Here is a 26,499-nt window from a genome sequence, read left to right as displayed (position 1 = left end):
AAGCAATCATCCATGAGTTTGTTTCTGTTGACTGATAACTATCTGAGATATCACAGCACTTCTTCAAATAGAATGTTTTTATGACAGAGGTTTCACATGTACAGAGAAGAGAATTCGGAGCCAGTGTTATTTAGGATGGAGTGAAGTCAGATTTAGAACAAGTGAGAGAGACAGGGGAAACCAAAACCTTAACTGCACTTCTGAACTTTCACTTTCCTTAAACTGGATTTCATTTTTGGAGAGCATCACTTAAAGCCACTTTGATTAGTCTGACTCCTGTATAACACAGGTCACAGCATTTCACCTGGAAATACATTATGTCAGTCCTAATCTCTTATTTAAATAATACCTGATGTCACAGAAGAAGGACAGTCTAGATCTAAAGCTGAGATTCGAGCTTAGTCTGCATTGATAAGATATGCCAATCACAGACTAAACACTTATTATATTTTTTTTTATTTGTTTGTTTGTTTTTTTGTTAAGTTCCTGGTCTTCACTAAGTCTCTGAATTTCTGGAATAAATTTTGAGTAATCTGGATGACTGGTATATAGAAGTGGCCTTCATAGCAACTGAACCTAAGAACATAATTTTAATTCTGTATTGTGAAGACATATTTTATCCATGGTGTTCTGACAAGTAAATTGAATGAGAGGAAGATTTAATAACTTGTCCAAGGTTACATACAGAGTGAATAGTACATGCAGTAATTAGGCTCAGATTGCTTGAGCCCCAGTTCAGTGGTTTAACTATTAAAAGGTTTTTTTTTTTCATGAAAGTTTTGTGAACTTCATGGGTAGATAAGAAAGGATTTATTTTAATATGCAATGCTTCATATTTTTTGTTTTACAGACTTTAGTTGTGTGATTCAGGGTGTCATACTCTCACCCATTTTCTTTGGGTGTTTCTTCTTAGGGTGGGGAGAGGGAGGGCAGAGGAGGTTGCAGCTTTATCCAGCAAGGTTGATTTTTTATTTTATTAACAATGGGTATTTTTAAGTTCCCCTAGATTTGTATTATGAAATGTTCTTCATGATATATCATTGTTCAGTTCTTACGGTTACGTAATTTTGACAGGGTCAAAAGGCAAGATAAGACTTAAGACTTCTAGCTTTAAAAAAAAAAACAACGAAGTCAAAACCCTAATGTGGATCCAGAAGTTTAATATAATAGATAGAATGTGGGGGTTCTTACTTGACAGATTACATACTTAACCAGTGTCACAATGTCCTGTAACATAAAACACTGCAACTTTTTCTGTTTGTCTTTTCTAGAGTTTACAAGCTCTGATGAATGAGTGCATTGGCCATGTCATTGGAAAACCTCACAGTCCTGTTACAGGTTTGTACCTTGGTAAGGCAGAAGTTACTGGCATTTGTTCTGGAGCTTTGCTGCTATCGTTACAGAATTTTGATTGTAAAGTCATTTTAAAATGCTAAATGCTAGAAATACCAATAAAAGTATTTTTTAGCTTTTCATGATAGTGGATGTGAAACCATTATTGCTTGACAAAGTGAAAATACTCAAAAAATGTGGTTTTACTCAAAAAAAATTAAAAGCTTTACGGATGCTTTTCTCTGAATTTGTCCTTGAATCCCTGTGAGGTCTTGCAGATCTTCTGAAAAGGATTGTAATTTTGGGGTTTTTTTAAAGGTTGGGTAAGGAAGTGTCTATAACTTTAAGAAGGCAGTTACAGCTCCTTCTCCCTCTCATTATGGCACTGCAGATGTTTACACTTCTGATGGACTTAAATATTGAGGTACAGAGGAGTTCCCCCTGGGGCCTTGATGATAGAGCTGTTGGAAGTAGTTTTCAATGTCACAAAATTTGTCATAGTGTAAAAAATATCTTTGCTGTTAAAGTGAAATCATCATATTTCATTGTTTATGTTGAGAAAAGGATATTTCCTCAGCTGTGTTTCCCTTTTATGTATCTCTTTCTTGGCACTGTTTTTTTTTCTTCCTCCTCCCAAGTCCATTGACTGGTTTAACTTTCAAAATACCATGTTGTCATCACTTTTTTCTCCTACTGTCCGCTTCCTGGACAGGGTTGATGGCAGAAGACACGAAGGGAAGGTAATTTGACTCAGGCAAGAGGAGATTTTTCAGTATTTTGGGAAAGTTTCAGTTTTGATACAATTTTGATGAGAAAATCTTATAGCTGAGAAACCTTTCACAATGAAAGTCAGTCCAATCCTTTGGAAAGAAGTATAGTCTAAAATCAGTTTTAGCCAAATTCTGTACAGTGATGTAAAACCTGTGCATTCACTTTTGATACTGTTGTTCAGAGGGTGGCCCGTTTTAGGTGAATCACTAGCATGATGATTCCAAAGCACTGAAACTCTTACAAATGCTATTGCAGACACAGCAGATCACGCAAAACTAAACTGCTTGACAGCGTTTGGATCAGAGGCATGGGAAGGGGTTGACACAGACGGATGGTGCAGACTTGAACAGCAGGCTGAAATAAACAGAACTAAATGTAAACTGTATCCTGGCTGCACATACTGCAGATGCTCCTTTCCATCTTGTGATCAGGAGAAAAATAAGAATTTCTACTTCCATTTGCATACCGTGTTGAGGGACTTAAACCCACTGTGATCTTTACTGCTTTTTCCAAAGCTGAGGGTCCAGTTGTGTTCATGGTGTGGCCTGAAGGCACATAGCTGGGGGGTCTCCCAGTGTTTTATCCTGTCTCTTTCCTTTGTGAAACAGCCTATGTCTACCCAAGTGAGTTAGGTTCTGCCTTCTGGGTCTTCTGCTAGTGTCCTTGTGAATTATAACAGCACAACCAACAGCTGGCTGTGACATCTCTTACTTGTCCTGGTACCGCAAACAAGGCAGAATCTGCCAGGCTATGTTAATCGCAGTGACCTGAGTAAGTACTGGCTCATGTTTTGATGGGCAGTCAGCTATCTTGCGATGTGATTGCCACAATATTTTTCTGGATAATTAAGGAGGAGTTGAGGGAAGGGAAAGACGCTGCAGACTACTCTTACGGGCACTGAATGAGCTAGCCATGAGGACAATCAATGATGGCTCATCTAGGTGTGACCCTGTCCCTTTGTACCACTTCTGTGGGGCAGACTGTCATGGGGGGCGTTAGTATGGCTAAAACTGTCAAATACAGTTTTTTTTTCCCCTGCTCATTGTGCTTTCTATTATTGTCTGAGAAAATAAATTCTGATGCAAAAGGAACATTATAACGCTGTTTGCTTTTTAATTATTATATGGTTTGTTAATATTTATTTTGCAATAAGATAACAAATCATCTTTAATCTATGAAGTTGAAATAATGAAGATGTTTTAGTGAAGTAAGTATACGTCTTCTAATTGCTGGGTTTTAATTCTCTGGAGAATTTTCATTTTATAGAGGAGTTACGTGATACAATAATATGAATAACATAAATTCATGCAATTGATTCATTTAAAATTCAAGTAATTTTGATTTTTCTCAAAGGACAAGAAAATGTGTTCCAGTTCAGTCTTCAACTCTGTAAAACAAGAATTTGTTTTAATTTTTTGTCTTGAAATGGCCCTAACAGAGTTTCTCTGACATCTGAGTAAATATGTTACCTTTGTTATGTTTGCAGCTATTCATCGAAACAGTCCCCGTCCTGTAAAAGTACCTCGGTGCCATAGTGATCCACCAAATCCTCATCTTATCATCCCAACGCCTGAAGGCTTCAGGTATTTAGCATTACTAAGAGTTCTAAAGTGGTTTATCCTCTCTTGGAGTCCACTGACTCGCAGTAAGTGGAACACCTTTTCTTTCCTGTTGAGTGCAAAGCAGGTAGAAAAAGTTAGCCTGTTAGTGATCCGAATTTTATAGATGTGCTTTTAAGGACAATATTGTTTCTTTTTCTATTGCCTCTCCCCCCACCCCCGGCCCCTTATTTTACAGTTTTTATTGGTGCATGCTTTCTCACTTTGATGTCATTCTTATCCCCTTTGCCTTTGTGAAAACAATGTTTCAATGTGACAAGCCTTAATTCAGTGAAAACTGCTCATCCGCAAGACTTCTATTTTCTTCTCCGCTGTGAATGCTTGTGTACATGCCCATGACAGAGCTTTCTGTAGTTTAGCGTAGATAACACTTAAATTTTTAGCATTTTGGAATGTGGTGGCATTTCTGCGTCATTACGAACCTGCTCGGAAGAAGCCTAAAGCAATAGATTGTTTTTCTTCCCTTTGAAAGAGTTAACATGAGAATTAATGCAAAAACAGATTTTTAAAAATTTCAAAATAAACTCTGCCATGCATATTTTTACACAGAGGGCCTTATTTTTCAAGATCAGCACAGTGTCAAACTCTACACTTGACATCTTTTTGAAGGTTACTTAGCTGTTGGCAGAAACTAGTACTGCTCTAAAGATTTAGAGAATTTTATTTTGAAGATCATGATGATGATGATGATTATACGTTTTGACAGCCCCTGAATCTTCTGAGACCCAGACTTATTCCACATAAAAGTCTTTATGTGCCTGAAAAACTTCTAAAATCAGGCCTCATTAGGCACACTTCAAAATTTTATTTTTAAAATAAACTTTCAACTCCATACTTTTTTTTTTTTTTTTTTTAACTGTTTCCTGAAGTTTTTCTTCTTGCCACAGCACACGGAGTGTCCCTTGTGACGCACGGAACCATTGCAGCGTTGCTAACAGTCGCCCCGCTCTCATCGGTAGCGACTCAGCTCAACCCAAACCTGTCAGCAGTGCAAATGATACCAGGTAGCTCCACTCCATGATGTAGCAGCCTCATTCTACTTACCATCACCCATATAACTGTTTCCACATACTTGCATCCTAGTAGATCATTTGCACCGTGCTTTTCCGTCCCATTATATCTTTCACTGGCTCCTTCGTTCATGTTTGACTTGAGCAAAATCTTATGTCTTAGAAATAGATGATAAGACCGCTTTCAGATTTAAAATGTCTGAATGGTGTGGTAGTTAAAGCATGCAGTTCTGATGTAGATGACAAAGTTGCTCAGTAAAAATGTCCATGAAATTAACATACGCCAGTCAGTTCATCAGTATAACTTTACTAAATAATTAGAATTAATAACTAACACTTTGCACTAAGATGACTGTAACATGCAAATAAGCCCAAGGATATTTTTTTTTAATGTTACCTAACAGGTTTCGTATTGTTATTGTCTGCTATAAATATTTTGAAATACTATAGAGTGGCAAACGCAGCATTAAACACCTTAGATTTCAGGAGGGTTTTTTTCTTTCTTGGTATACCTTTGGCTTCTTAGGGTTGTGCAGAGTAAACTTAATACAAAAGAAACCATTCCTGTATCAGGATAGTAGCAGAAACCACTCACGTATCGTCTGTTTGCAGAAGTCACAAATGACTTTTTTGGCAGACCTATGTTAGTATCTTTCTTGCTTTTTGGCCTCTGATTTGGCTGTTTTTTCAGACTGTTGGTGTTCCTTCTTCCCATACCACAGTCAAACCATTGACATGTCTCCCAAGTTCTCTAAGTGTACTCTTTTTCTTTTTTTTAAACATCTTTTTTCCCCTGCACCCCTGACTGTCAAAATCCTGCTATTCACGCAATGATATTATCTTGGGTTTTATAAATAGCTTTTTGGATTCTTACTTCTACTGCAGAGTACCAAAAGCTCTGTTGTACAAGAGATGTGTATAAATGGAGACAGATGATCTGACTGTATCACAGCTGTAGAGAAAAGAAAGAACAGGTAGTGAAGGAACAATAGATTAATGGGGACCAAAGTGAACTTACATATGACTCGATTATGAATTATTTACTTTTTAATAAACAATTTTCAGTTATTAGTCAGCAAACCATCATGATTTCTAGATTTGTTACCAGCTGCACAGCAGAAGTATGCAATAAGGTGTTAAGAGGGAAGTATGTTGGCACTTATTATATAAGATCTTTCCTACAAGACTTTTCAGTTTATAAGATGTGACCTGCTCCCTACAGTAGCCTCTAGATGTGCAGCTTGTGAGTCTGGGCCCTTTTATTTGGTCGAAAATACATCCTGAATTTTTGTCATTTAAACTACATTGATTTATTTTATATCCTTCGTGCTTCTGTTTTAAGCCCGCTGTTGAAAAAGAGTAGACAGTAGTCTGCAGCGCTATGCACCTGAAAAGCGCTTTTCAAGTCAGTTACATTCTAGAGAATTTTCACTGGGAGGTTCTGGCAGCTTCATAAGCTGACAGGGTGAGGGTTAATTAGCATTCATGATTTTGAAACTGCAGAACTTGCTGGTTTGATAATTATTAGCCTTTACACAACATATGAAGTGGATTTTTTTCTAGAATACGTACAGCACTTTAAGCCAAGGCGTATCTTTTAAGCTAGTTAATTTTTCAAGAGGGAGGTAGTAGGCTAGTTTTTAGTACTTGTAGGCTTTGTTGTGATTTTATACCACTCAGTGCAACTGCCAGGTTTATAATTTGACACACTTGAATACAGTGGTGTATTCTTTTAATGTTTGCTGCATCTGTGTCCTACACAAATATTGATCAAACTGTGAAGGTTGGCATTTTGACAGTTTCTTCTAGTTTAAGAAGATACTCATTAGGAAGAAAAGAAATAAGTATTCTACTGCTTAGTTGCAATCAAATGCATAATACTTCTGTGGACTGTAACATGAAAGTTGATGTTAATGCAGGATTTTAGTCTAATTGCCTGGGCCCGGTTTTTAAAGATGTGCATTTTTCTTATACCTCTCAGTTTTTACTTTTCTGATGGTTGTTAATAAAATATCCCATGATTATTTTCCAGGCAGTGCACACACACAAGAATTTTAAGTAGCATTGTTTAACCCCCTGTATTACCTAGGGATAATTTGAAGAAAAAAATTATTGAAGCAGAGACAGAGTTTGGGATGGTGGTGTTAGGATTTTTTAGGGGTTTTGGTTATGAAGGAAGACAAATTATTACACTGTAATACACTTATAGCAAATTTCTGGTTCTCGTCAAAAGAAAGTTGCAAACTTTCACACTTTGCAGTCATAATTGAAATTATCGATTTCATTTATTTGTGCTCCAAAAGAGAAATGGAATCTGTTGGATCAACAAAGTGTTTTTTGGTTTTGTATGCAACAAGTGCACGGTTCAGCTGCTGGAATAGCGCAGAAACTTTGTATGCTTTCCAGAAACTCTTTAGACATTTATGACATGATTGTAGATGTTAAGTATCTATAAAAAGTTGAATATAGGAACTTGAATGTAGAAACTTGATAAATCAATCGTACTAGGCAGTGCGTAGTGCACAAATGCCACCATAGTTCTACTGAAGTTTTTCTTTAAAAAAAATACCAGTTTAACATAGCTAGAAAGTAAAATCCAAAGCAGCAATACCTGGTTGTTTGCATTGAGGTTTCTGATGGTAATACATTTACACCCTGTTCATACTAATGACCTTTCTAAACGTTTAATTCCTGAGCTAGCTGGGGTTATTATTCATCATCTTATCGTTATCCAGGACTGGAGCAGAAATTTAGCAAATCTTCTTCTCTTTTACTCTGTTTCTTTGCCTAATAACATGAATACAGTCTTTCTGGACACAAACCATAAAAGATCTGGGTGGCTAAGCTGAGCCTGAAACGGATTTTAGACACCTGTATTCAAAGCTGTGATGCTTAAGGTCCTCTGTTCAGCTGCTGCCTCACTTTAGAGGTGGTTCAGCTTTGCTTGTTTTTCAGCTCTTTGTGTGTCTAGAATTGTTGCTCTGTATGTGCTGAGAATAACCTCAGCCTTCTTGCTGATTAAAACGTCAACTTCTTGAGGAGTACTGACTATTTTAACTGGTTCAGTTTCAGTTCCCCCTCAAAAGATATAGTTGGCAGTGGTAGGGAGTGCAAAGCAGATGTCATAATGAGAACATTCACATGGTAATAAGTTGTCTTGGGTTTTGGCTTCTGTTCTCAAGATTATGAAGATTGTGGTTGGCTTTTTTTCCTCTTCTTTTTTTAAACTATTTTTAAGTAATAATTTTATACAATTCTGAAGCAACTTTAGGGCTGCAGGGAAGTTCTCTCATAGGTGTGTGCACTCTGTGATACCAGGTATCTTTCATCATGTAGTTGTTAGCTTTCAGTGAAGGATTTGACAATGTTCCCCGCTTTTCAGTAATGTTTAGCTCATACCTGTAAAGCATTATGTTAAAGGTGACATCAATCACAGCTCTTCCCCACCATGCTTTAAAAATGGAAAGGGAGCCTTGTCCAAAGGGGGTTATTGTAGAGACTTTCATGAGGAATTTATGGTTCTAAAACATGGGTGGATTGATTGATGTCTTGGGTTGGAGAAAGGTGACTGAAGATTTAAGGATTTAAGACTCATTTCTCTCCGTATTGTTTGCCTTTCTGTTCAGCGTACTTATTCATCTGGATCTTATTCTGAGGTATCTAATTCTACTCTGTTCTGTCTGGAGGAGCTAGGACCTCCAAGCAGTCAAGCTGCTGTCATTTAACACTGTCCTTCCTGGCAGCTGGCGTGTGGCTCGTCTCACTAGTTTTGACTTAATGACTATGGACTATGGCTGTATTTGTGGCACACTATGAACGTATGAATTCACTTACCGCTCTTCATCTGATAATGTGGCTCACATTATCACCGGCTGAATCACTTCTGATTGTATATCCAAACCTGGCGCCAGCTGCGTCCTGCGGCAGCTGTCTTAGTGGTATGGTACAAGTCATTAAAATGGATTCTGTTGTTATGGGCAAGTAACAATTTCAAGTAGTTTATGCCTTTGAAGCTTAGAGCTTTTTCATAGAGTGGCATAACTAAAATTATGTACAAAGTCTTCATTTGGGGGAGAAAATAGCATAGAAAGGCTTTTCAGTTTACCTCTCAGCATCAGTTTTTCTTTAATGTTACTGTCATGGTTCATGTCCTAGGCTTCAGAGGTTCTTTCTCTTTAAAACGGTGGTTAAATTGTCACTAGTAGTTATTTAGTTCCATGCTAAGTTAATTAGTACAATGACTCTTTTTAACAGGGGTTCCAGTGTCCCTGAAAATGATCGACTGGCTTCAATAGCAGCTGAGTTGCAGTTCAGATCCCTTAGTCGTCACTCCAGTCCCACTGAAGAGCGAGAAGGTGATTGTCACAGTAACAGATTGTGGCCTGGATGTGCAGATGATTATTATTAACATATTTCTCTATGTTCCCAGTTCTTGCCCTTTTCAAAATGTCTTTTCACCTTTTCCCATTCAAAAATCTTACATTTTTAACTTTTAGGCTTATGTTGTCAGAGTAAGTTCTTCTGTTTTCAGATATATCCACTATTCTCTCGCCTTTCATATTGTTTCTGAATTGTACCTGAAGGAATTTCCTTGTGTCTTACTAAGTCAAAATGTTCAAAATGAAATGAGTAACATAATGGCTGAATTATATACCCCATTCAGTAGTAAAATTCTAAATGCTGTTAATGAGGTATGAACTGGACCCATCAGGATAGTGAAGAGTTTTCTATCCAGTTCTTTAACTACCGCTGCAGTGTTCATCTTACAAATACTTGCTGTTATTTGAATCCTGGAAGAAGGGACAGAGTGTGTGACTTGACGTCCTGATCAGGGCTCCTCCTTCAGGTTTCCTCAGCACCTGTGTATGTGGTATTTATTACATCAAATACCTGGAAACATTGATTGTTAAGGTAGTGTGCTCTGTGTAAATTGAAATGAAGCACAAAATCCCAAGCGAAGTAGAGTTGATACTGTGGTCGTCCTGCAAAATGAAGTGGATTTCTAAGAAAAAAATTACTTAAAAATTTATACTAAGAGGTGTGGGGGATATTTTTGGTTTGTTTTTTAAAGCAGATATTGAAAATATTACCTGCTTCATGCTTATTCACTTTTTTATGTATCTGTATGAATGGAAAATTGGCTTAGGTTGGAATGAATACAGGTCTTTTTCTGAGGTACCATAGAAGCTTGTTTTCCTACAGATTTCCTACATATTTGATTCACAGTGCCCCGCCTTGAAGTGCTTCCCTCAATTGTGGAAGGAGATCTCTTTTCCTGTTTAAATTAAATCCTATTTCAGAATGGCTTTCATAATTTGTTTTCTAAAGATAAGTAATTTTTGAATTCAAGAGCATACATTTCTATATGGTTGCCTCATATACTTGTAGGGTGCGTTAGTCCTGATATGTAAGATCTCAGCCTCTGCTGAATATCATGGCATAATCCTTAATATGAGATAAAGCCACTTTTATGCTCATAGTATTATTTCTCTAGAACCAGCATATCCAAAAGGAGATTCAAGTGGCTCGTCCCGGCGGAGTTGGGAGCTCAGAACTTTAATCAACCAGACCAAAGGTAGGTGTCTTGGAGTCACTATAATGTAACATCTATTAAACTAGTGCTGTATTGAAAGGCTGAATCTTAATGCTGATTATGAAGAGGTTTTCACAGCTTTGTACATAGGAAGGGAGGAAAAAAAAATCCTGATTGCAGATAGAAGGTACTGCTAACAAAATGACAAGGTGTACTCTCTGAGGTGGGAGTAATTAAACTTGGTAGAAGTTACATCTTTTCAGTTTCTGAAAGATACTAAGTGTTGTTGTACAAAGTGAGTACATTTATTGCTATAGGAATTGCAGAAGTTTACTGTCCCTATTCAGTGCCCAATTATTCATTGCATGACAGTAAGAAGCACTTCCTCACTTCCTAAGATCTCTGCCCAATGTGAGATTTTCCTATTCTTGGGTGTCCAACAGTGTGTGATCCTAGACCATTTCCCAAATTCAAGGTTCTTATGGGGTCCCTTCCTCTCTGTCCTGCTGCTTATTTTCATGAAACTTGATTACTTCTGAGACTGCTATACTGTACAGTTACATACATGTAGCTTGCTTACATATATTCTGGCATAGTAGAACCTCATGAAACATTAGAAGAAAGTTTCTGTCATATAAAAAGCTGATCTGTCACTGATGTGGCTCAGAGAGAACACAGGAAGAACAGCAAATTTTTTTTCTGAAAGCTGGAAGGTTTATTTTTTGTTTGGAACATAAACAGTGAAGGAATTGAGTTTGTTTAATCTAGAAAAGAAGAATGAGGGAAAAATTGACAATTTCTAGAAGACAAGGATTTTGCTTTAATTTAACTTCCTTGTATCAAGTAAGAGATGGTTAGAAAAGGACCAGTATTTTCATTTTACTTCAGTTTCATATGTGATTCATAAGTGATAGTTTCATACGTGATTGCTAAAATGTTTAATTCTTTTCCTACATCTTAAATTAGACTCACAAAATAGCTGTCTTCTAACTCAGGTCACTTCACATGATATCAAAAGGTAACAAACAGTGAATATTTCTCAATCAAGGAAATTGTTCGTCACTCTTTTTAGACACTGCTTCCAAGCAAGCACCAATTGAAGCTGTTCAAAAGTCTGTTCAGTTGTTTGAAGAAAGGAGATACAGAGAGATGAGGAGGAAGAACATCATTGGCCAAGTTTGTGACACACCGAAATCTTATGATAATGTCATGCATGTAGGTTTGAGAAAAGTGACTTTCAAGTGGCAGAGAGGAAACAAAATTGGTACGTTCATTATACCTTCATTTATCGAGCTAAAATACCTAGCTTAATATTTTTGAAGGAAATCTAAGACTATCTTCTGAAATCTTGGGTCGCCGCATAGCTAATACCAACTTGACTGAAACCAGAATGTTAAAGTACAAAATACTATTGCAGCTAGGATTTCCTTTATGTAGAACTTCAGTGAAGTTTTCACTGGTCATATAACAAGAAACAAAGGAGGTGAAGGATTTGGTTAGGACAGTTACTTAGGTATGATCCTGCGATTCCTGTATGTGTTCAACCCTATAAAATGTTTGAGTTCTGCTTTTGGAAGAACCAGAAATATGAATGGAAATGAGCACAAACTTTGGGATTTGTTTAATTCACCAATATTGTTGTTGTTTCCCCCATGTGATCTTTGTTTCCTCTCTGGTTTGTGATTTGTGGGGAAAATATTCATGTTCATGAGTAGTTTTCTTTCAGGTCAGTCTGTTAATGTAATGGTTTTACTGTTTATCAGCTTGAATTCAGGACTATAAGTCTAGTATGAGGTGTTACAGGTTAAAAAGCTACTTGAAATTTTAACTGAAAATAAAGGTAAATAACCTTGGAAAGCACAGTTTTCAGTGATGTGGTTTTTTTTATTGCAGTTTATGTACGTGTTGCTTATTGATGTAGCGTAATACATTTTTCTTATTTTTATTTTAATTCTGCCAGGTGAAGGCCAGTATGGGAAGGTCTATACCTGTATCAGTGTTGACACTGGGGAGCTGATGGCTATGAAGGAAGTGAGTACTCTGTAAACAAGAATCACCGCTGCCCTTGTTTTTAACAAATCAGATGTGCATAAGTTAGCAGGCATTAAGAATTTCTGAACAGTATTGTTAGCTGACTGGGAAAGGGTGGGAAGACGAATTGTTGCTTTGTGTAGCTACTACATCTGCTAATATCACTTGTTCCTCCTTAAGTTGCTTCAGCTTTTTCTTTTCAGTTTACAGCTTTTAATTTAAATGTATGTAAAATGGATCAAGTTTTTTTACTAATCTCATAGGGATGTTGTGAACTTAATGAATTTTGGAAAGACATTTCTGATTAGTGGGGACTGCACACAAACTTATATTTTACTCTGCAATATTTCATCTCACATTTTATTCCTGTTTTCTATATTCCTTGGAGAAAAAGATAGGAAGTGTCACATCAGATGTTTTCCAGCTTCTCCTGTAGTTTAAGTAAGCTAGGCTGAGTCACAAAACTGTTGACTAACCTGGTGGGTACAGATAATTTCATTTTCAGGATAGAAGTAAATAAAGCGATGTAGGTGTAGAGATCCGTTTTCCCTACACACCTTGTTTTTTTTAAATATTTGTATTGTTTGCTTTTACTGCGTTTCCACATCTTCAGACAAATGCGAGCATCAGCTGTTCCCAACAGTTACCATGCCAGCCATTTGACGCTAGTGCAGTTATATTTGATGAGCCAGTTCTTCCACACACACAATATGTATGTGATCTGTCCAAGGTGGGGAAAAGCAAGATTGGGCTTGTGCTTAACTTCTTGTACCGTACTCATTCACTGACTAACTAATACCAACACTTGACTTTATTTTTTTTTTTTATGGTTTGGTGTTTGTGTTTTTTTTTTTTTTTTCTCCTGATGAAATAACATTTTTCCCCCCGATCAGTAGCGCTCTGTTTCTGGAATTCAAAGTTGCTTTCTAGATGGAGGTGCATTTTGACAGCATGTGTGTGCTTTTTAGCAGAAGTTCAAATAAGTTAAATGGACCTTGTTTGATGACACTTCACTAGTAGGCTAAATATCCAGTATGCTGCCTTTTCCTGTTGTATTTTTAACTTCCAGAATTATGTCACCAAGAAACATTCCCCACCCCCACCACTGTGGGCTTAAATGCAAACTCTTTGCAACTTTGAAATAAAAGGCTTTTCTGGATTTCCTTAAGAGTACCTTGGGAGAAAATGTATTTATTTTTAAACTGGTTAAAAACATTGCATTCCCCCCAGTGATGTCTTCAGACTTTACTGTCTTAACCACGGTGTTGCTAAAATCTCTATAAATTATAGTGGACAAGCTTTACTGCAAATACATAGTGTTGCGATTTCGGAGTGTTAGGAAATACATAAAATACTTGAATGTCATTGGTCACGTTTTTGTAATCTCCATATATTTAATTTGACCACTGTTTGAGTACAAACTGTATCCTGGAATTGTTATACAGAACAAAACAATCATAACATCATAGCAACCAAAGGTAAAATATGTGCATTTGTTTCTTTAGCAGTTGTCCTGTACTCAATTAATGAAGTTTCTGCTTTCTACCAGTATGGTAAAAGTAGCATCTTCCATAATTTGTTATGCATTTTGCTTATCTTTGTTTGAACAGAAGCTTTAAATCATTTTTTCAGAAGACTTGATGATTTTTTTCCTCCATGAAAAATCCATCACCGCATATTGTAGGAGAGCTAATGAAAACCTGTTTCTTTTATCAAAACCTTTATGATGGTATTTGTTCCATGCCACACCTTTTCCTTGCAGCTGCCTTGTTCTCAGTGAAGAAAAATCCCTTAGAATCTCCATTGATGAAGTACCTGGAAACTGGGCTTTCTTGACTGTAGCTCTCACTGATGTTACTTTCAGCTTCTCTTTTACTGTGTCTATCTACCATGTTTAAACTAGAAGGCAAGCTTGGAAAAGATATATGTGCACACGTGTGTAATTATACATTTAAGTAACAGCATTTGACTGTTAGGTAGTTTATAAATCATCATATTTGTATGTAATTTTCCAGAAATATTTGGTGTTCTTTTTTGTGTAAGTTTGGGGATAGAGGAGTGGTATTTTGGGGCTATTTGTGTATGATGCTGTTTAAATAAAAAAAAGGGAGGAGGCTCTTTTAGCTCTTTTCTTGGTTTGGATTTAAGGTGGGTTTGTTTTCTGGGGCTTTTTTTGCCTTTTTTTCTTTTGTTCCTTAGTAATTTGAAATAGTGGCAAAATAATGAAAAATCTTTCTTGCAGATAAGATTTCAACCTAATGATCATAAAACCATCAAAGAAACAGCTGATGAACTGAAGATTTTTGAAGGCATCAAGCACCCTAATCTTGTTCGTTATTTTGGTGTGGAGCTCCACAGGGTAAGAAAACGTAAATTTTTGTGGCTTTTTTAGCGGACAGAGAAAATGTTAAGAAGCTTTGGATCATTGGAGGTTTTACTTGAGAACATTATAGTTCAGCTAAATTGTCTGTGTATCTCTGTGAATTGCAGTGTGTCTTTTTTCCTCTGAAACATAGTTTGCAGAAATTTTTTGGAACTGGTACATAAACAGAGAACATTCTCAATAAGTGACTAGAGCGAGTAATGGTGGAGCTACTCTATGCTGTTACTAAGTTTAACTGCTCTAACAGCAAGCTATATCAGATAACGGTAGGGTAACTTCTGCGCGTAGACAAAGACTAGACAGCCTAAAAAAAAAAAATCACTGTTTGCAGCAAAGGTTGTACCAATATCTTGTTGATTCCTGGAAAAATTTTGTGCTGGTGTTTAAATCTTGATGCCAGACAAGTATCCTAAGGAAGCGGATCTTCTGGGGTTCAGCCAGCATCTCTTCAGAAGGAAAAAGTTTTCTCGCTTGAGCAGCAGAACTGGTTTTCTTAATGGAGTTGGATTTCACAGTTGTGTGCTGAGATACCCTACTTTTTCTTACTCTCTGCTTCCCACATGCCCTTCCCACCTCCCCCTGTGAGTCTCAGGTCCTTCCTGTATCTCTACCGAGTGAGGTGGGCAGGGAACAGGATGCCTGGTGTCTGGAAACCATCGTGTGGTCTTGGTTGATTTGCTTAATACAAATGGGTTGATTTGCTGACCCTTTGCTAGTTTAGAAGGGGACAAAGGCTGCCTTCTGTCTGCATTTCTTTACTTGGGGACACACCTTTGGGTGTCTGTGCCATTGGGTCGTTGGTTTCTTTGGGTAGTTCTACGACCTTAGTGTCTTTGCCATCTTTTTTGTATTAATAAAGTCTGGCTGAAATTGGCTGGGCTTGGAGACAGAGAAAGGGAACACGAACCTAACTTTTCATTAAAGTGAGTTAGAGTTGGCATACTTGTTCAAGCCACAGACAACAATAAAAAACTTGCCCTTCCTAAGAAATCAACACATGATACTGCAGGAACTTGGAGAGAGAAAAAAAAAAAACAACCTACCAAGTCCAAAACATGATTTTACCTTTTTTCTAAATATGCAAAGGATATTCTGTATTTCTGCGTAATATACCTACAAGATTTCCAAAGTGCTTTTTGGTTGATGCCAAAGTAACACATTTTATACCACCAAATTGTATCAGTTGCATACAAATGATGCAGATAGAGATTTTCCGTAGCTGTGCAATAGAATATATTAGGTTGAAGCATGCCCAAGAGAATAGAGTTCTGAAGAGATGATTTATTAGATATTTCATGGTAAGAGGTCCTTCCATTAAAACATTACATGGTACTTCCATTACTCTTTTCACAAACAATGAAGGATGGAAGGAAAATTTGATCCTAATTCAGTGTTTAAAAAAAAAATTAAAATTAAAAAAACCTGAAACCAATCAAATCCGGTTTGGTTCCCACAACAGGAAGAAATGTACATCTTCATGGAGTACTGTGATGAGGGCACTCTGGAGGAGGTATCAAAACTGGGCCTTCAGGAGCATGTCATTAGGCTCTACTCAAAGCAAATCACGATTGCTATCAATGTACTACATGAACATGGTATTGTTCATCGAGACATTAAAGGTAATGTTAACCAAAAAAGGTAATGTTGTTGTTTCAGTGTTGTAGATGAGGGCGGTGGGAAGGGATGGGGGACATGTTTGCAGATTTAGCACACTATCTATACAGCCATTAAGTGTATAAAACCTTCCACACATTTTTTAGTTTTCAATTTACAAGTTATTGGCTAGTTACATGCTCCTTTTTTAAGTGCAGAACATAAAAAATACTCACAGTTGGCATTGCAAACTCATAAATTCTGCCCATGATTTATATAGTTTCTGCAGAGGTTGAAGATTGTTGGGGATTCATCCAAACTCAGATTTTGGTCCTTGTATTTTTAGTACTAATATACTGAGTTATGTAATGCTGTTTTTCTTCTCATCTATGCAAGAAGCTGTGGTGTTTTCTGGGAGCTGACAAGCAGTGTACAGTGCTAGAGTTGTTCATCAGAACTTTTCCTTGCGATTCTCATTTTCCAGAAGAGTTTTAGGATTTCAGAGGAATGATTAGTTAAACATGGTAATAAAAGCCTTGTTTAAAAGAAATTTAAGTGATATAGTAAAGTTACTTATCTAGTGGGGTTTTTGCCATACATTTATCTACTCATGCCTGGGTCTCAGCTTCTGCTTACCGAATGAGCAGACTGGAACTACAACAACTGAAGGGGGTCTGGTTTTGGCATTTGCTTAAGGCACCCAGTGTCAGTCCGCATTTCACGTTCATTTTTCTTTTCCTGCGCCTTCCAAGAACATCCTTCATGTCTAGTTCCTTGTTTTTCTTAGTCTGGCATATTTTGCTCACCTATGGCAGAAACTTAACAGAAGGTAGGGGAAACAATGCACACAATATGCCCTGTGAATGCTCGTTTTATGACAAGGCAGTGCAACCCAACGATGCTGGGTTTCTATGTCCCTCTTGCTCACAGGGTTTTGAATCACCGCAGCAGTGTAGGAGGTTCCCAGTTGCTCTTGGTCCTTTGGCCTCGTGCTTCTCATTTGGGAAAAGAACTATCTACGATCCAGAGGCCTCCCACCCAGGTAGGCCACTCTTGGGTCAGTTTTGGCTTTGTTTCCCAGAAAACACTTTCCCTCACTCCCCTTACCCAGCAATCTTGCCCTTTCTGGTTCTCCTTCCTGACCAAAGGTTTCTCTCCAGTTGTGGATTTCCCTCCGTTCTTTTCACAGTGCCCTCCTTGCCCTTTCCTTGATCATTCCATATCCAGGTTCTGCTTAGCTGGATTACGCTCTCCTGGAAGCTCGTTGTGATCAAAATCCAAGGCTGGCTGACAGGGATTTCTTTTGTGCTGCTCTGTCATTACTGATTTCTGGATATGTTTCCAAATAGGTCTTTCTCTCCTCAGGGAAATGCAGTGAAGTGAGGAGAGCTGTTTGACAGAACTGTAATGCTTCGTTATCTGAGGGCATTTCTGTTGCAACAGGTTCCTCATTCCAAATGTTGGGGTGTTCCTTGAGAATAACAGCAGCTATAAACAGAGGATCACTGTAGACTCGTCTATATATAGACCTTCCCAAAACTTAATGACAGAATACGAAGACAGACCACAGAGGGTATTTTTATAAAGGATACCTGATGTTACATTGGAAGTCTCTGGCTTTCTGTCTCCTTTTATGCTAACGTTGCTTCCCCAAGTTTTCAGGCTAACGGCAGTAAAGAAAACTCTGGTTTTACTTTTCACTTTTATGTAGTGAGGTACTCTTATTTTTCTGATAGGGAAGAATGATAGTATGTCATTCAGACTGTTAAAACTGCTTTCCTATGGAAATCTCGCTGTCAGATCTCTCTCTCATGGCCAGTTTGCTGAACATAACCGTGGATCTGTTTCTTTCAGCAGCAGATAACCAATTCTTAGAGTAATTTTTTATACGTGTCCTGCAGTTGGTGTCTGCAAGTACCTTGTGCTCAAAAATGGAGTCTTTTGGTTAATAGTGTCACTAGTGCCACTATTGTCCTTCAGATGAGATTATGGCATCCGGTTCTATGAGTGTAAAAGATGAGGCAAGACACAGCTGCCTTGAATCCTTTTTCAGCCCGTGGTTGTGAAAGTAAACTGAGGGTAGTGTTGGCTGCTTGTTACGCTTGGCTGCAGTGGTTTTGATTAGTCTGCATCAATGTGTAAAGTAGCTGGTCTAGTATGGAGCAGATGATTAAGTCTTTTGGGATAGTTTTTTTTTTTATCTCTGTGCTGGGTATTGGATTTTAACCCCCGTGTCTAAGCCCAGATTCCTCGGTTATAATTACTTCACCTTTTGGAAGCAAGCTGTTCTGCTCAGGGATTGAGAATGATGGAATATTTAATGCTGAAGGTAGTCTCTGGACATCTCTGGTTGACCTCAGTATCGGATCGAATGTCAAATTAAATCAGACTGCTCAGGGCTTTGTTCAGTTGAGTTATGAGTATCTCCAGAGATGGAGATTCCCTTTTCTCTGGGCCCCCGTCCCAATGACTGACCTATCCCCATTGTGAAGAACTTTTCTTGATGCCTCCCTGGAATTTGCAGAGGTTGCTTTTTGTGTCCATTGCCCCATATCCTTTCACAGTGTGTGTTTCGGTAAAAAGTCTCTTTCCATCTTCTTGATATCCTCCCATTACACAGCTGAAAATAGCAATAAATACCCTCCACATACACTGCTCCAGTCTTCCTTTCTTCAAGCTAAACAAACGCATCTCTCAGCCTCTCCTTGTACATTTGTGTGCACCGGCCCTCTGGCCATCTTGATGCCCTTCTGCTGGGTTTACGCCAGTCTTGTACTGGGGAGCCCAAAAACAAGATACAGCACACCAAACGTGGTCTAGCAAGTGCTGAATTGACAAGAATTAATCACTGAGGTCATGCTCGGTGCTTTCTCTCTGCGAGAGAAGGGCATATTCCTGAAGAGTGCTTGGATTGCCTTTTCAGAATGAATACAGAAAATGAAGAGATTGTATCTGAAGCTTCAGTAAATCAAACCTGTGAATGAGATGCTTAAGGCCAGGAAGTCTTCATCAAAGTGTTGTACTGTTGTTAGCTCTCAAAATTTCTGCTATTTCTGCCTTCATGTCTTCGTGATGAGCACAGGTGAAGGAAGGCCATTCAACAAGAGGCAGAAGGCTGTTCAACAGATGACTACGGGCACGTGTCACACATTCTAAAGTAAAAGAGGATGCTAAAGCTGATTTTTCCCAGCAAAGGGTACCATGTAGCCTGCTTGTTTCTTTTACTGACTGAGGAATGTCTGTGAGCTGCCCCTCTTTGTGGAATTATGCCACAGTCTTCAGTGGGGCTTTTGGTATAGCCCCTTGGACTCACAGTATCTACACCAGCACCTTTGGAATATCACGCTAGTGCAGTTTTCACTGTGCTGTATTCGGGGCTGACTTGGTACAGAGATACAGGGCATGAAACTTCAGTTTAAATACTTTGGATCATAGCTGTTCTTTTCTCTAGCAAGGGTATGGCTTTTGACTGTTGCTCTTTGTTTGCAGTCTGCCCAGGAGATCTTGTGGTATAAATGGCAGCAGGGCTGCACAGAACTGGGCTACTTCTTGCTTCTGCCAAGTACATCCAATGAAGATGCTTTTGATAGTGTATATGCAGGAGGAGAGAAGCAACAGATGGGTGTATTGTGCCTTTTTGCTGTTTTAGCTGTGGTCTCCGGTTTTATTCTGCTTATTAACCATGCAGATATGGTAGGAATTCTGTTACGTTCCCAGTAGCATTAACTGTCACAGGTAAAAAGCATCCAGCACTCTCAAAGTACTGCCCTTGGGTCTCCTGTTCTCTTACCCAGGTCCTGGTGGATTCTGTGCAGGCTTCATCTAACAAGGAGACCCTTTTTAAAGACTCCTCCTAGAGTTTGGTCTTGGTCTCTGAAGCTGAGACCAAACAGCTTACAAAACAGAGGCTCCAGCAGACAGCACGTCAGTGGAAGCCTTATTTAGTTGACAGAAAATGTCAGCAACACGAGTCTTCAAGTGCTGTTGCTTTCTTCATGGTGAAACTTTGGTCTGTTGCTTTGTTCTGTTTGACAGTTCCAGGTACTTTCAGGACAAAGGCTCATAGGAGCCTTCACAGTAACATTTATGCTAAATTGTTATTACTTTTTTTTTAAAGGGACAAAGTTGTGTTTGAAAAGGCTTGTTAAGTAGGTTCTGAACTGTATTAAACAATCACAACGGCTTTAGATTCAGACAGAAGAGATGTGGTTGCATTTCAGCTCTGCCAGTTTCCACCCACTGCAGTAGTCAGAAATCACTTTGTAGCCTTCCATGAAATTTGCATGCTGCTTTCTTGAGGAATGGGAACATAGGTTTCCAAAACATCCTTGTAAAAGTGTTTGCTACTGATGGCCATTTTTCTTAAGCTCTTTGTGTGGGCTGAGTGCGCTTATTTCTATATGACAAGTAATTGTTTGAAAATCATTAGGAAAAGAAAAGCTGTGGGCAGTGGTTCAAAGGAAAAAGTTGCTGATAGAGTAACTGTCACTCTTCTAATGCATTGCCCATGTTTAGTGTCCCACCAAGCTGCCTCGTACTGCTTTGGTGTGTTTCTGGATTCCCTTTCATTCAAGGAGCAGAGGGATGGTCTACCCAGCTCCATTACACGTGCCTGTGATTGCAGGGTGACTCTGGACACGTGTGTCCCTCTGATGGCGAGCTGCAGAACACAGCCAAAGAATTCTGATCTTGAGTATGTGCAGGCACCTGAATCCCAGGAGTGGAAAACTTATGGACACAATATGCAGAAGAGTTGTATTCACTGCAAGTTAATTCTTTCAGAACTTGTAAAAGGCTTACAGTAATTAAAGGTTGGAATTTGTTTCCGTTAATGATTTCTCTTCCCCTTTTTCTACTGCAGTTCTATGTAACACCTCTTGGACTAAATAAATCTTGCTTTAGTTATCAAGCATTCTCATGGCAGTTAGAGAAGCCCTTTGAGGAATGGGCAGGGTTTTGGCATCATTGACATGCACTGCTTGCTTTTTTTTGACTTGAGCTTTTTGAAGATTCTTTTTATTTTCCATTAATATCTTGGGGATGCCCAGCCATGCTAACTGGAAAAAGTCATTGACTAAGGGAACATAACACAAAGGAGGAGCAGCCAAGAATTCCTGCACTGACCTATGTTCAAGGTGGAACAACAGCGAGAACCTTTGAAGATTATATTCAGATGAGCCATTTTTGAAAGAATCTTCTGTGTGCCATGGGAAAAGGCTGTATGTAACAAAGCCCCCAGCATTTGCCTACTCCTAGAGTGGGCGGGCAGTTTTGTTCTGTGCAAACCGTTCATCTTTCCTCATGAGAGATAACAGCTCAAGCTGTATTTCTGCCAAGTGACTCTTGCAACCTACTTGTGGTTTCGTTGTGATACTTGCAGAATCCAGGATTTGGCCTGACATGTATAGTGAGCTCCTTCTGTTTTCTGCTGGCTGTCAACACGTCTTTTGGCAGGATGTTGAATGAAAGAAAACCACTGGTTATCAAAACTACTTGGCTTATGTTGCAGTGTTGGGTAGAGCAAGTGATTTGAAGCCAACTGCAGATTCCCCTTGGAGATCTTCAGCTACGCTAGGGAAATTTTTTCTAGTGTAAGCTGGCAGTGTAGCCGGCTGTTATAACTGTTGCCCCCCTCCAGAAATTATTCTGGCAGTAGAGCACAATAGGAGTGGGCATTTGGTTGTACATGTAATAAAATGCTATTAAGCTCCACTTTGTAAGTCTGCTGTGATGACACAGCTGTATGATACCATCTGTCTTGACTCAGTAGAACTGAAAAGCTGGCTAGAGTCAAGTATGCAGCAATGGCCTCTGCCAGGAAGCTCCTTAAGGACAGGTGGTTTTGTGCAGTTCGATGCTCACAAGGATAAGCGCTGGAATTCATAAATTCCTGGAGGAGTATTTTCTCCTAACGAGCATGTATGGAAAGCTGATGAGTTTGCCTGCAGTACTGCTTTGTGTTTTGAACAGTTCTTGTTGTCAATTTCCAGTACACTTAGCGTTAACACAAACCCACCAAAAATCCCACTGGCTAATGAGAATGTACCCTTTGGGGAACATCTCTAATGCTATCATATTCCATGCTTTATCTACAGGTAAAGACCCAAGTATGAATTCAGCTATTATCTACTGTGTAACTTCAAAGAGTATATCAAGATGCCCTCGTTCCTTGATTCAGCACTAGTTTAACAAGTGTTACTGCTTTTTGTTGTGTTTCCTAGGAGCCAACATCTTTCTTACCTCATCTGGACTGATTAAACTAGGAGACTTTGGCTGCTCAGTGAAACTGAAGAACAACACCCAGACGATGCCTGGAGAAGTGAACAGTACTTTGGGGACTGCAGGTAAGAAAGCATGTGCTAGGCAGATACTTGGCTGGTTACCATAAGAGAAGATACCGCTGCCAAAAGTCTGGGCTGGAGGAAAATCATGTGTTTCAGGGAAACTTGATTTTACCGTAGCTAGTTAGATGTGTTTTACATCCAGAAGCTGAAATGATCAGTGAATGATGTAACTGGAAAGATAAAACTGTATTTGTCTGGTAACTATAAAGGTGCTGGAGGTTGTGTTTTCTGGGGTTGTATCTTTCTCTGCAGCCTTACTGAAACAGTACTGTTCTTACTGAACAGCTGTTTAGTCTATTTTTAAAAGATGAAAATACCTGCAAGCATGTGCTGTACCAGCATTTTCACTATCACTTTTCAAACTGAAAGACAGTTATGCTGCAAATGTGTCAAAGAACAAGAAGCCAACAAATGACAAAGCTTAGCAAGAAAAGATGATTGAGGGCTTGGAGCATCTCCTTTATGAGGAAGGGCTGAGAGAGCTGGGACTCTTTAGCCCGGAGAAGAGAAGGCTGAGGGGAGACCTCATAATTGCTTACAAGTATCTAAAGAGTGGGTTGAAGGAGGATGAAGCCAGACTCTTTTCAGTGGTTCCCAGTGACAGGACGAGGGGCAACAGGCACAAGTTGGAACATAGGAAGTTCTGTTCAAATACACGGAAAAACTTCTTTACAGTGAGGGTGACAGAGCCCTGGCACAGGCTGCCCAGGGAGGTGGTGGAGTCCCCTTCTCTGAAGATTTTCAAGACCCACTTGGACACAGTCCTGAGTAATGTGCTCTGGGCAACCCTGCTTTAGCAGGGGATTTTGTCCAGATGATCTCTAGAGGTCCCTTCTGAGTCTGAAAATTCTGTGATTCTGTGAAAAGCTGAGAGGTAATTCATTGCAGATGTGTTAAAAAACATTTGGTTTGCCCAGTTAATCACTTAATGTATACTGTTCCTTCTGCTGTATGAACTGATGACGTCATATGTGTTGTTTCAAAGCGTACATGGCTCCAGAAGTAATTACTAGAGCTAAAGGAGAAGGGCACGGACGTGCAGCGGACATCTGGAGCCTGGGCTGTGTTGTTATAGAGATGGTGACTGGCAAGGTAGGGATGTTTCATGTACCAAATGAGTGCAAACTGTTCCTAGCAGTTTCTCTGTAAATTCTGGTCCCGTTCCCAGCAATTTGTCACACTTCAGTCTGCAAGTACTGGGGTGGTTTTTAATTTCCGGGGGTACAGAAATATATGCTCCATTGGATAGTGAGTTACTTGCTAAACCTTGCACTTAGCAATACTGTTACCTGTTGCAGAGGCCTTGGCACGAATACGAGCACAACTTCCAGATCATGTATAAAGTGGGGATGGGTCATAAACCTCCTATTCCTGACAAAGTGAGCCCAGAAGGGAAAGACTTCCTTTGCCACTGCCTGGAAAGTGACCCAAAGATGAGGTGGACGGCCAGCCAGCTCCTCGATCATCCTTTTGTCAAGGTTTGTCTCCTGGCTTTGGCTACAGAGACTGTAGATGGGAATAGGAAACAGCTTTTAGTTGGCTCCATCATTTGCAGCTGTGCTGCATGGCTTTGTAGCACAGTGGGAGGCTGCCCAGCTACCAAGTTGATGCTGTCCAGAAAACAAGGTCTGACAACTTTTCAGAAGCACGTGTGGTGTTACTAGCAAACGCTTGACTAAAAGAACCTAGTGTGCATCATGCAATAAACGTTCACTGCTGTTTTGAGATGCATTATCTTTATATTTAAAAGACTCGTCAAACTTCAGTTCAGTGGTAGTTAATTGATATGAAGGGCTATGTGCCTAAAAGTTTAGCAAATACATACACACAGACTCTTATAGGGTAGAGATAAGTGAAAAAGTGAAACAAGCACATGCTTGAGAACTCCACTATCCTTCAGTGCAAGGGTCTGCTTTTCTTTTAAGTTCATATTTAAAGTTAAGTTTGTATTGAATGCATATCTGGCAGTTGGCATAACAATCTGCAGTTCTTCCATGAACTTCGGTTTAATCCTTTGCTTAAGTATAGGCAAATATTCACAGCTACAAATTTAGGTGTATTAGCAACTTCTTCTTTGAAGAAGTAGGAGCACAGTAGGTTATTGAATTCTGTCACATTTTCCAGCATAAAGCTGTTCGCTTTGGTATTCTGGTTCAATAACAGTGTGTTTGGGATCATCATGCCCATCCCTCTCATCAGTGCAGCTGTAGCCAGATCCCATCCATCACAGAGGCAGAACACTTTTTTTTAGGCACATAAGAGTTGCATGGTGACAGAGTGGAAACACCAGTATTCACATATAAACACTTGTAATGCATTTTCTGTATAACAAGGGAGAAAGAAGAAAGCTTCAAAGATGTCCTGGTACATTTCCGTTCAGTAAGGTGCTAAAGAAATTGATCTGTCGTCATCTTCTTGCTGCCATAGGGAGACAATTGAATTAATTGCCTTTTGTCCTCTTCACAGGTTTGCACAGATGAAGAATGAAGTTATTCAATCTCTGGCCTTTTTTATTCTGACAAGATATCTTTTAATCACTACTGTATGTAATATTTACATAAAGACTGTGCTGAGAAACAGTATAAAAGTTGAACTTACGAAGACTGCACAAGTGACGAGCGTCACTTTCTCTGCTGCTCCTGTATGTTTTACTTGGCACATGTTGCTCATGTGACAGTGTCCGCAAGTTGGAAGAAGCTGCATGTTTCAGTGAAAGTGCCATTACTACTGTATATGGACCATACCTTTTTTTGTTCTTTCTCCTGTTTCTCATTTGATTGAGAACTGTAATGTTAATATGTAGTATTTTTGAACTCTTTAGGTTCAGAAAAATGCGGTAGTGTTATCAGGCGTTATGGACCTTGTTTTTTAATCTGTTTGTTGAGTGCACTGACTGTGAACTTTTACTGGGTTTTTTGTTTATTTGTTTTTGGCAAGCTTCAGATTTGTTATGCACAAGGCTGATTAATGAAATTTTAAAAAAAGTTTTTTCTCAATAAATGGTTTATTTTAGGAATTGTTGGTGAAGGGTTTTTCTTCTGACAATAAATATGCAGTGTCATGTCACATTTTAAACTTTTTTTTCAATGCTTGCTTAAGACTGCTAAGTTAACCTAACTGGAATAAGCTTATCTTATAGTCAAGGCTTTGTCAAGTTCAAGATGTGTAAGAAGCATCTGATGCTACACAAGTGATAATAGAATTAAGGTCCCTCCCTTCATCCTCACCTGAGGAAATAAGGTGACGTGTAATTCTTGACACTACCTATTACATAAGGGACAGAGTTGTGGTGTACTGCAAACAGGGAATGGTCTGCGTGGCATTTCTGTGGCCAAGAGGAGGATCAGTTAAGCTTATTCTTGTGTGCTGTTTGGCAAAACCAAGAACTTACGGCTGGCTTTTTAAAATGACTTTCTGATCCTGGACTTTGATTTCCCCACCCCCAATCGTCATCAGTCTCAGAAAATGGAGAGAAGTTCAAAATGGTTACCAATTAGAAGAAATGGTCTACAACACTTGATCGAGGTAGCTTGTTTGACTTGCTATCACAAACAAATGACTTAAAACTGTTACTTAAAAGCATTAGTACAGTTTGCATATTCCTGTTACAGCTTTAGACTTTAAAATGGGTAACTTATAAAGCAGAGAACTTTCTTTTAATATTTGGCTTTATTCTGAAGTCCTGTCTCTCCTCTTAGTCCACAAATCTGTGCTTTGTTACAGGTGTGGGGAGCTTGTAGCAACTGGGTGAGCTGTTGAGAAGGTATCATGAAAGCTGACATCTAAGTCTAGGAAAGCATGAGCCTCACTGTGCAGGTCACCAGTGCAGTGTATCCAGGCTCTCAAAAAAACACAGTGCTGAAATTAAACAAAGACTTTCCCT

At 38.9% G+C, this 26,499-nt stretch overlaps 1 protein-coding gene across 1 annotated transcript in view; it reads left to right on the top strand.

Annotated features, from left to right (window-relative positions):
- MAP3K4 (mitogen-activated protein kinase kinase kinase 4) overlaps positions 1-25,632 on the top strand; it is a 46,026-nt gene extending 20,394 nt beyond the window's left edge. The window contains exons 12-23 of the mRNA XM_082481153.1: positions 1,272-1,338; positions 3,590-3,686; positions 8,987-9,087; positions 10,227-10,307; positions 11,338-11,529; positions 12,226-12,296; positions 14,539-14,655; positions 16,139-16,298; positions 22,494-22,616; positions 23,602-23,708; positions 23,915-24,094; positions 25,083-25,632. Coding sequence (XP_082337279.1) covers positions 1,272-1,338; positions 3,590-3,686; positions 8,987-9,087; positions 10,227-10,307; positions 11,338-11,529; positions 12,226-12,296; positions 14,539-14,655; positions 16,139-16,298; positions 22,494-22,616; positions 23,602-23,708; positions 23,915-24,094; positions 25,083-25,103 — 1,317 coding nt within the window. The 3' untranslated portion in view covers positions 25,104-25,632. The remainder of the gene's footprint in view (positions 1-1,271; positions 1,339-3,589; positions 3,687-8,986; positions 9,088-10,226; positions 10,308-11,337; positions 11,530-12,225; positions 12,297-14,538; positions 14,656-16,138; positions 16,299-22,493; positions 22,617-23,601; positions 23,709-23,914; positions 24,095-25,082) is intronic.
- The last annotated feature ends 867 nt before the right edge of the window (positions 25,633-26,499 follow it).

This window comes from Vanellus vanellus (genome assembly GCF_965231255.1).
Source record: "Vanellus vanellus genome assembly, chromosome: 3".
In the NCBI taxonomy this organism is placed as follows: domain Eukaryota; kingdom Metazoa; phylum Chordata; class Aves; order Charadriiformes; family Charadriidae; genus Vanellus; species Vanellus vanellus.
Note: the sequence above shows the minus strand (reverse complement) of the source record. Positions and strands in the feature narration are given on the sequence as shown.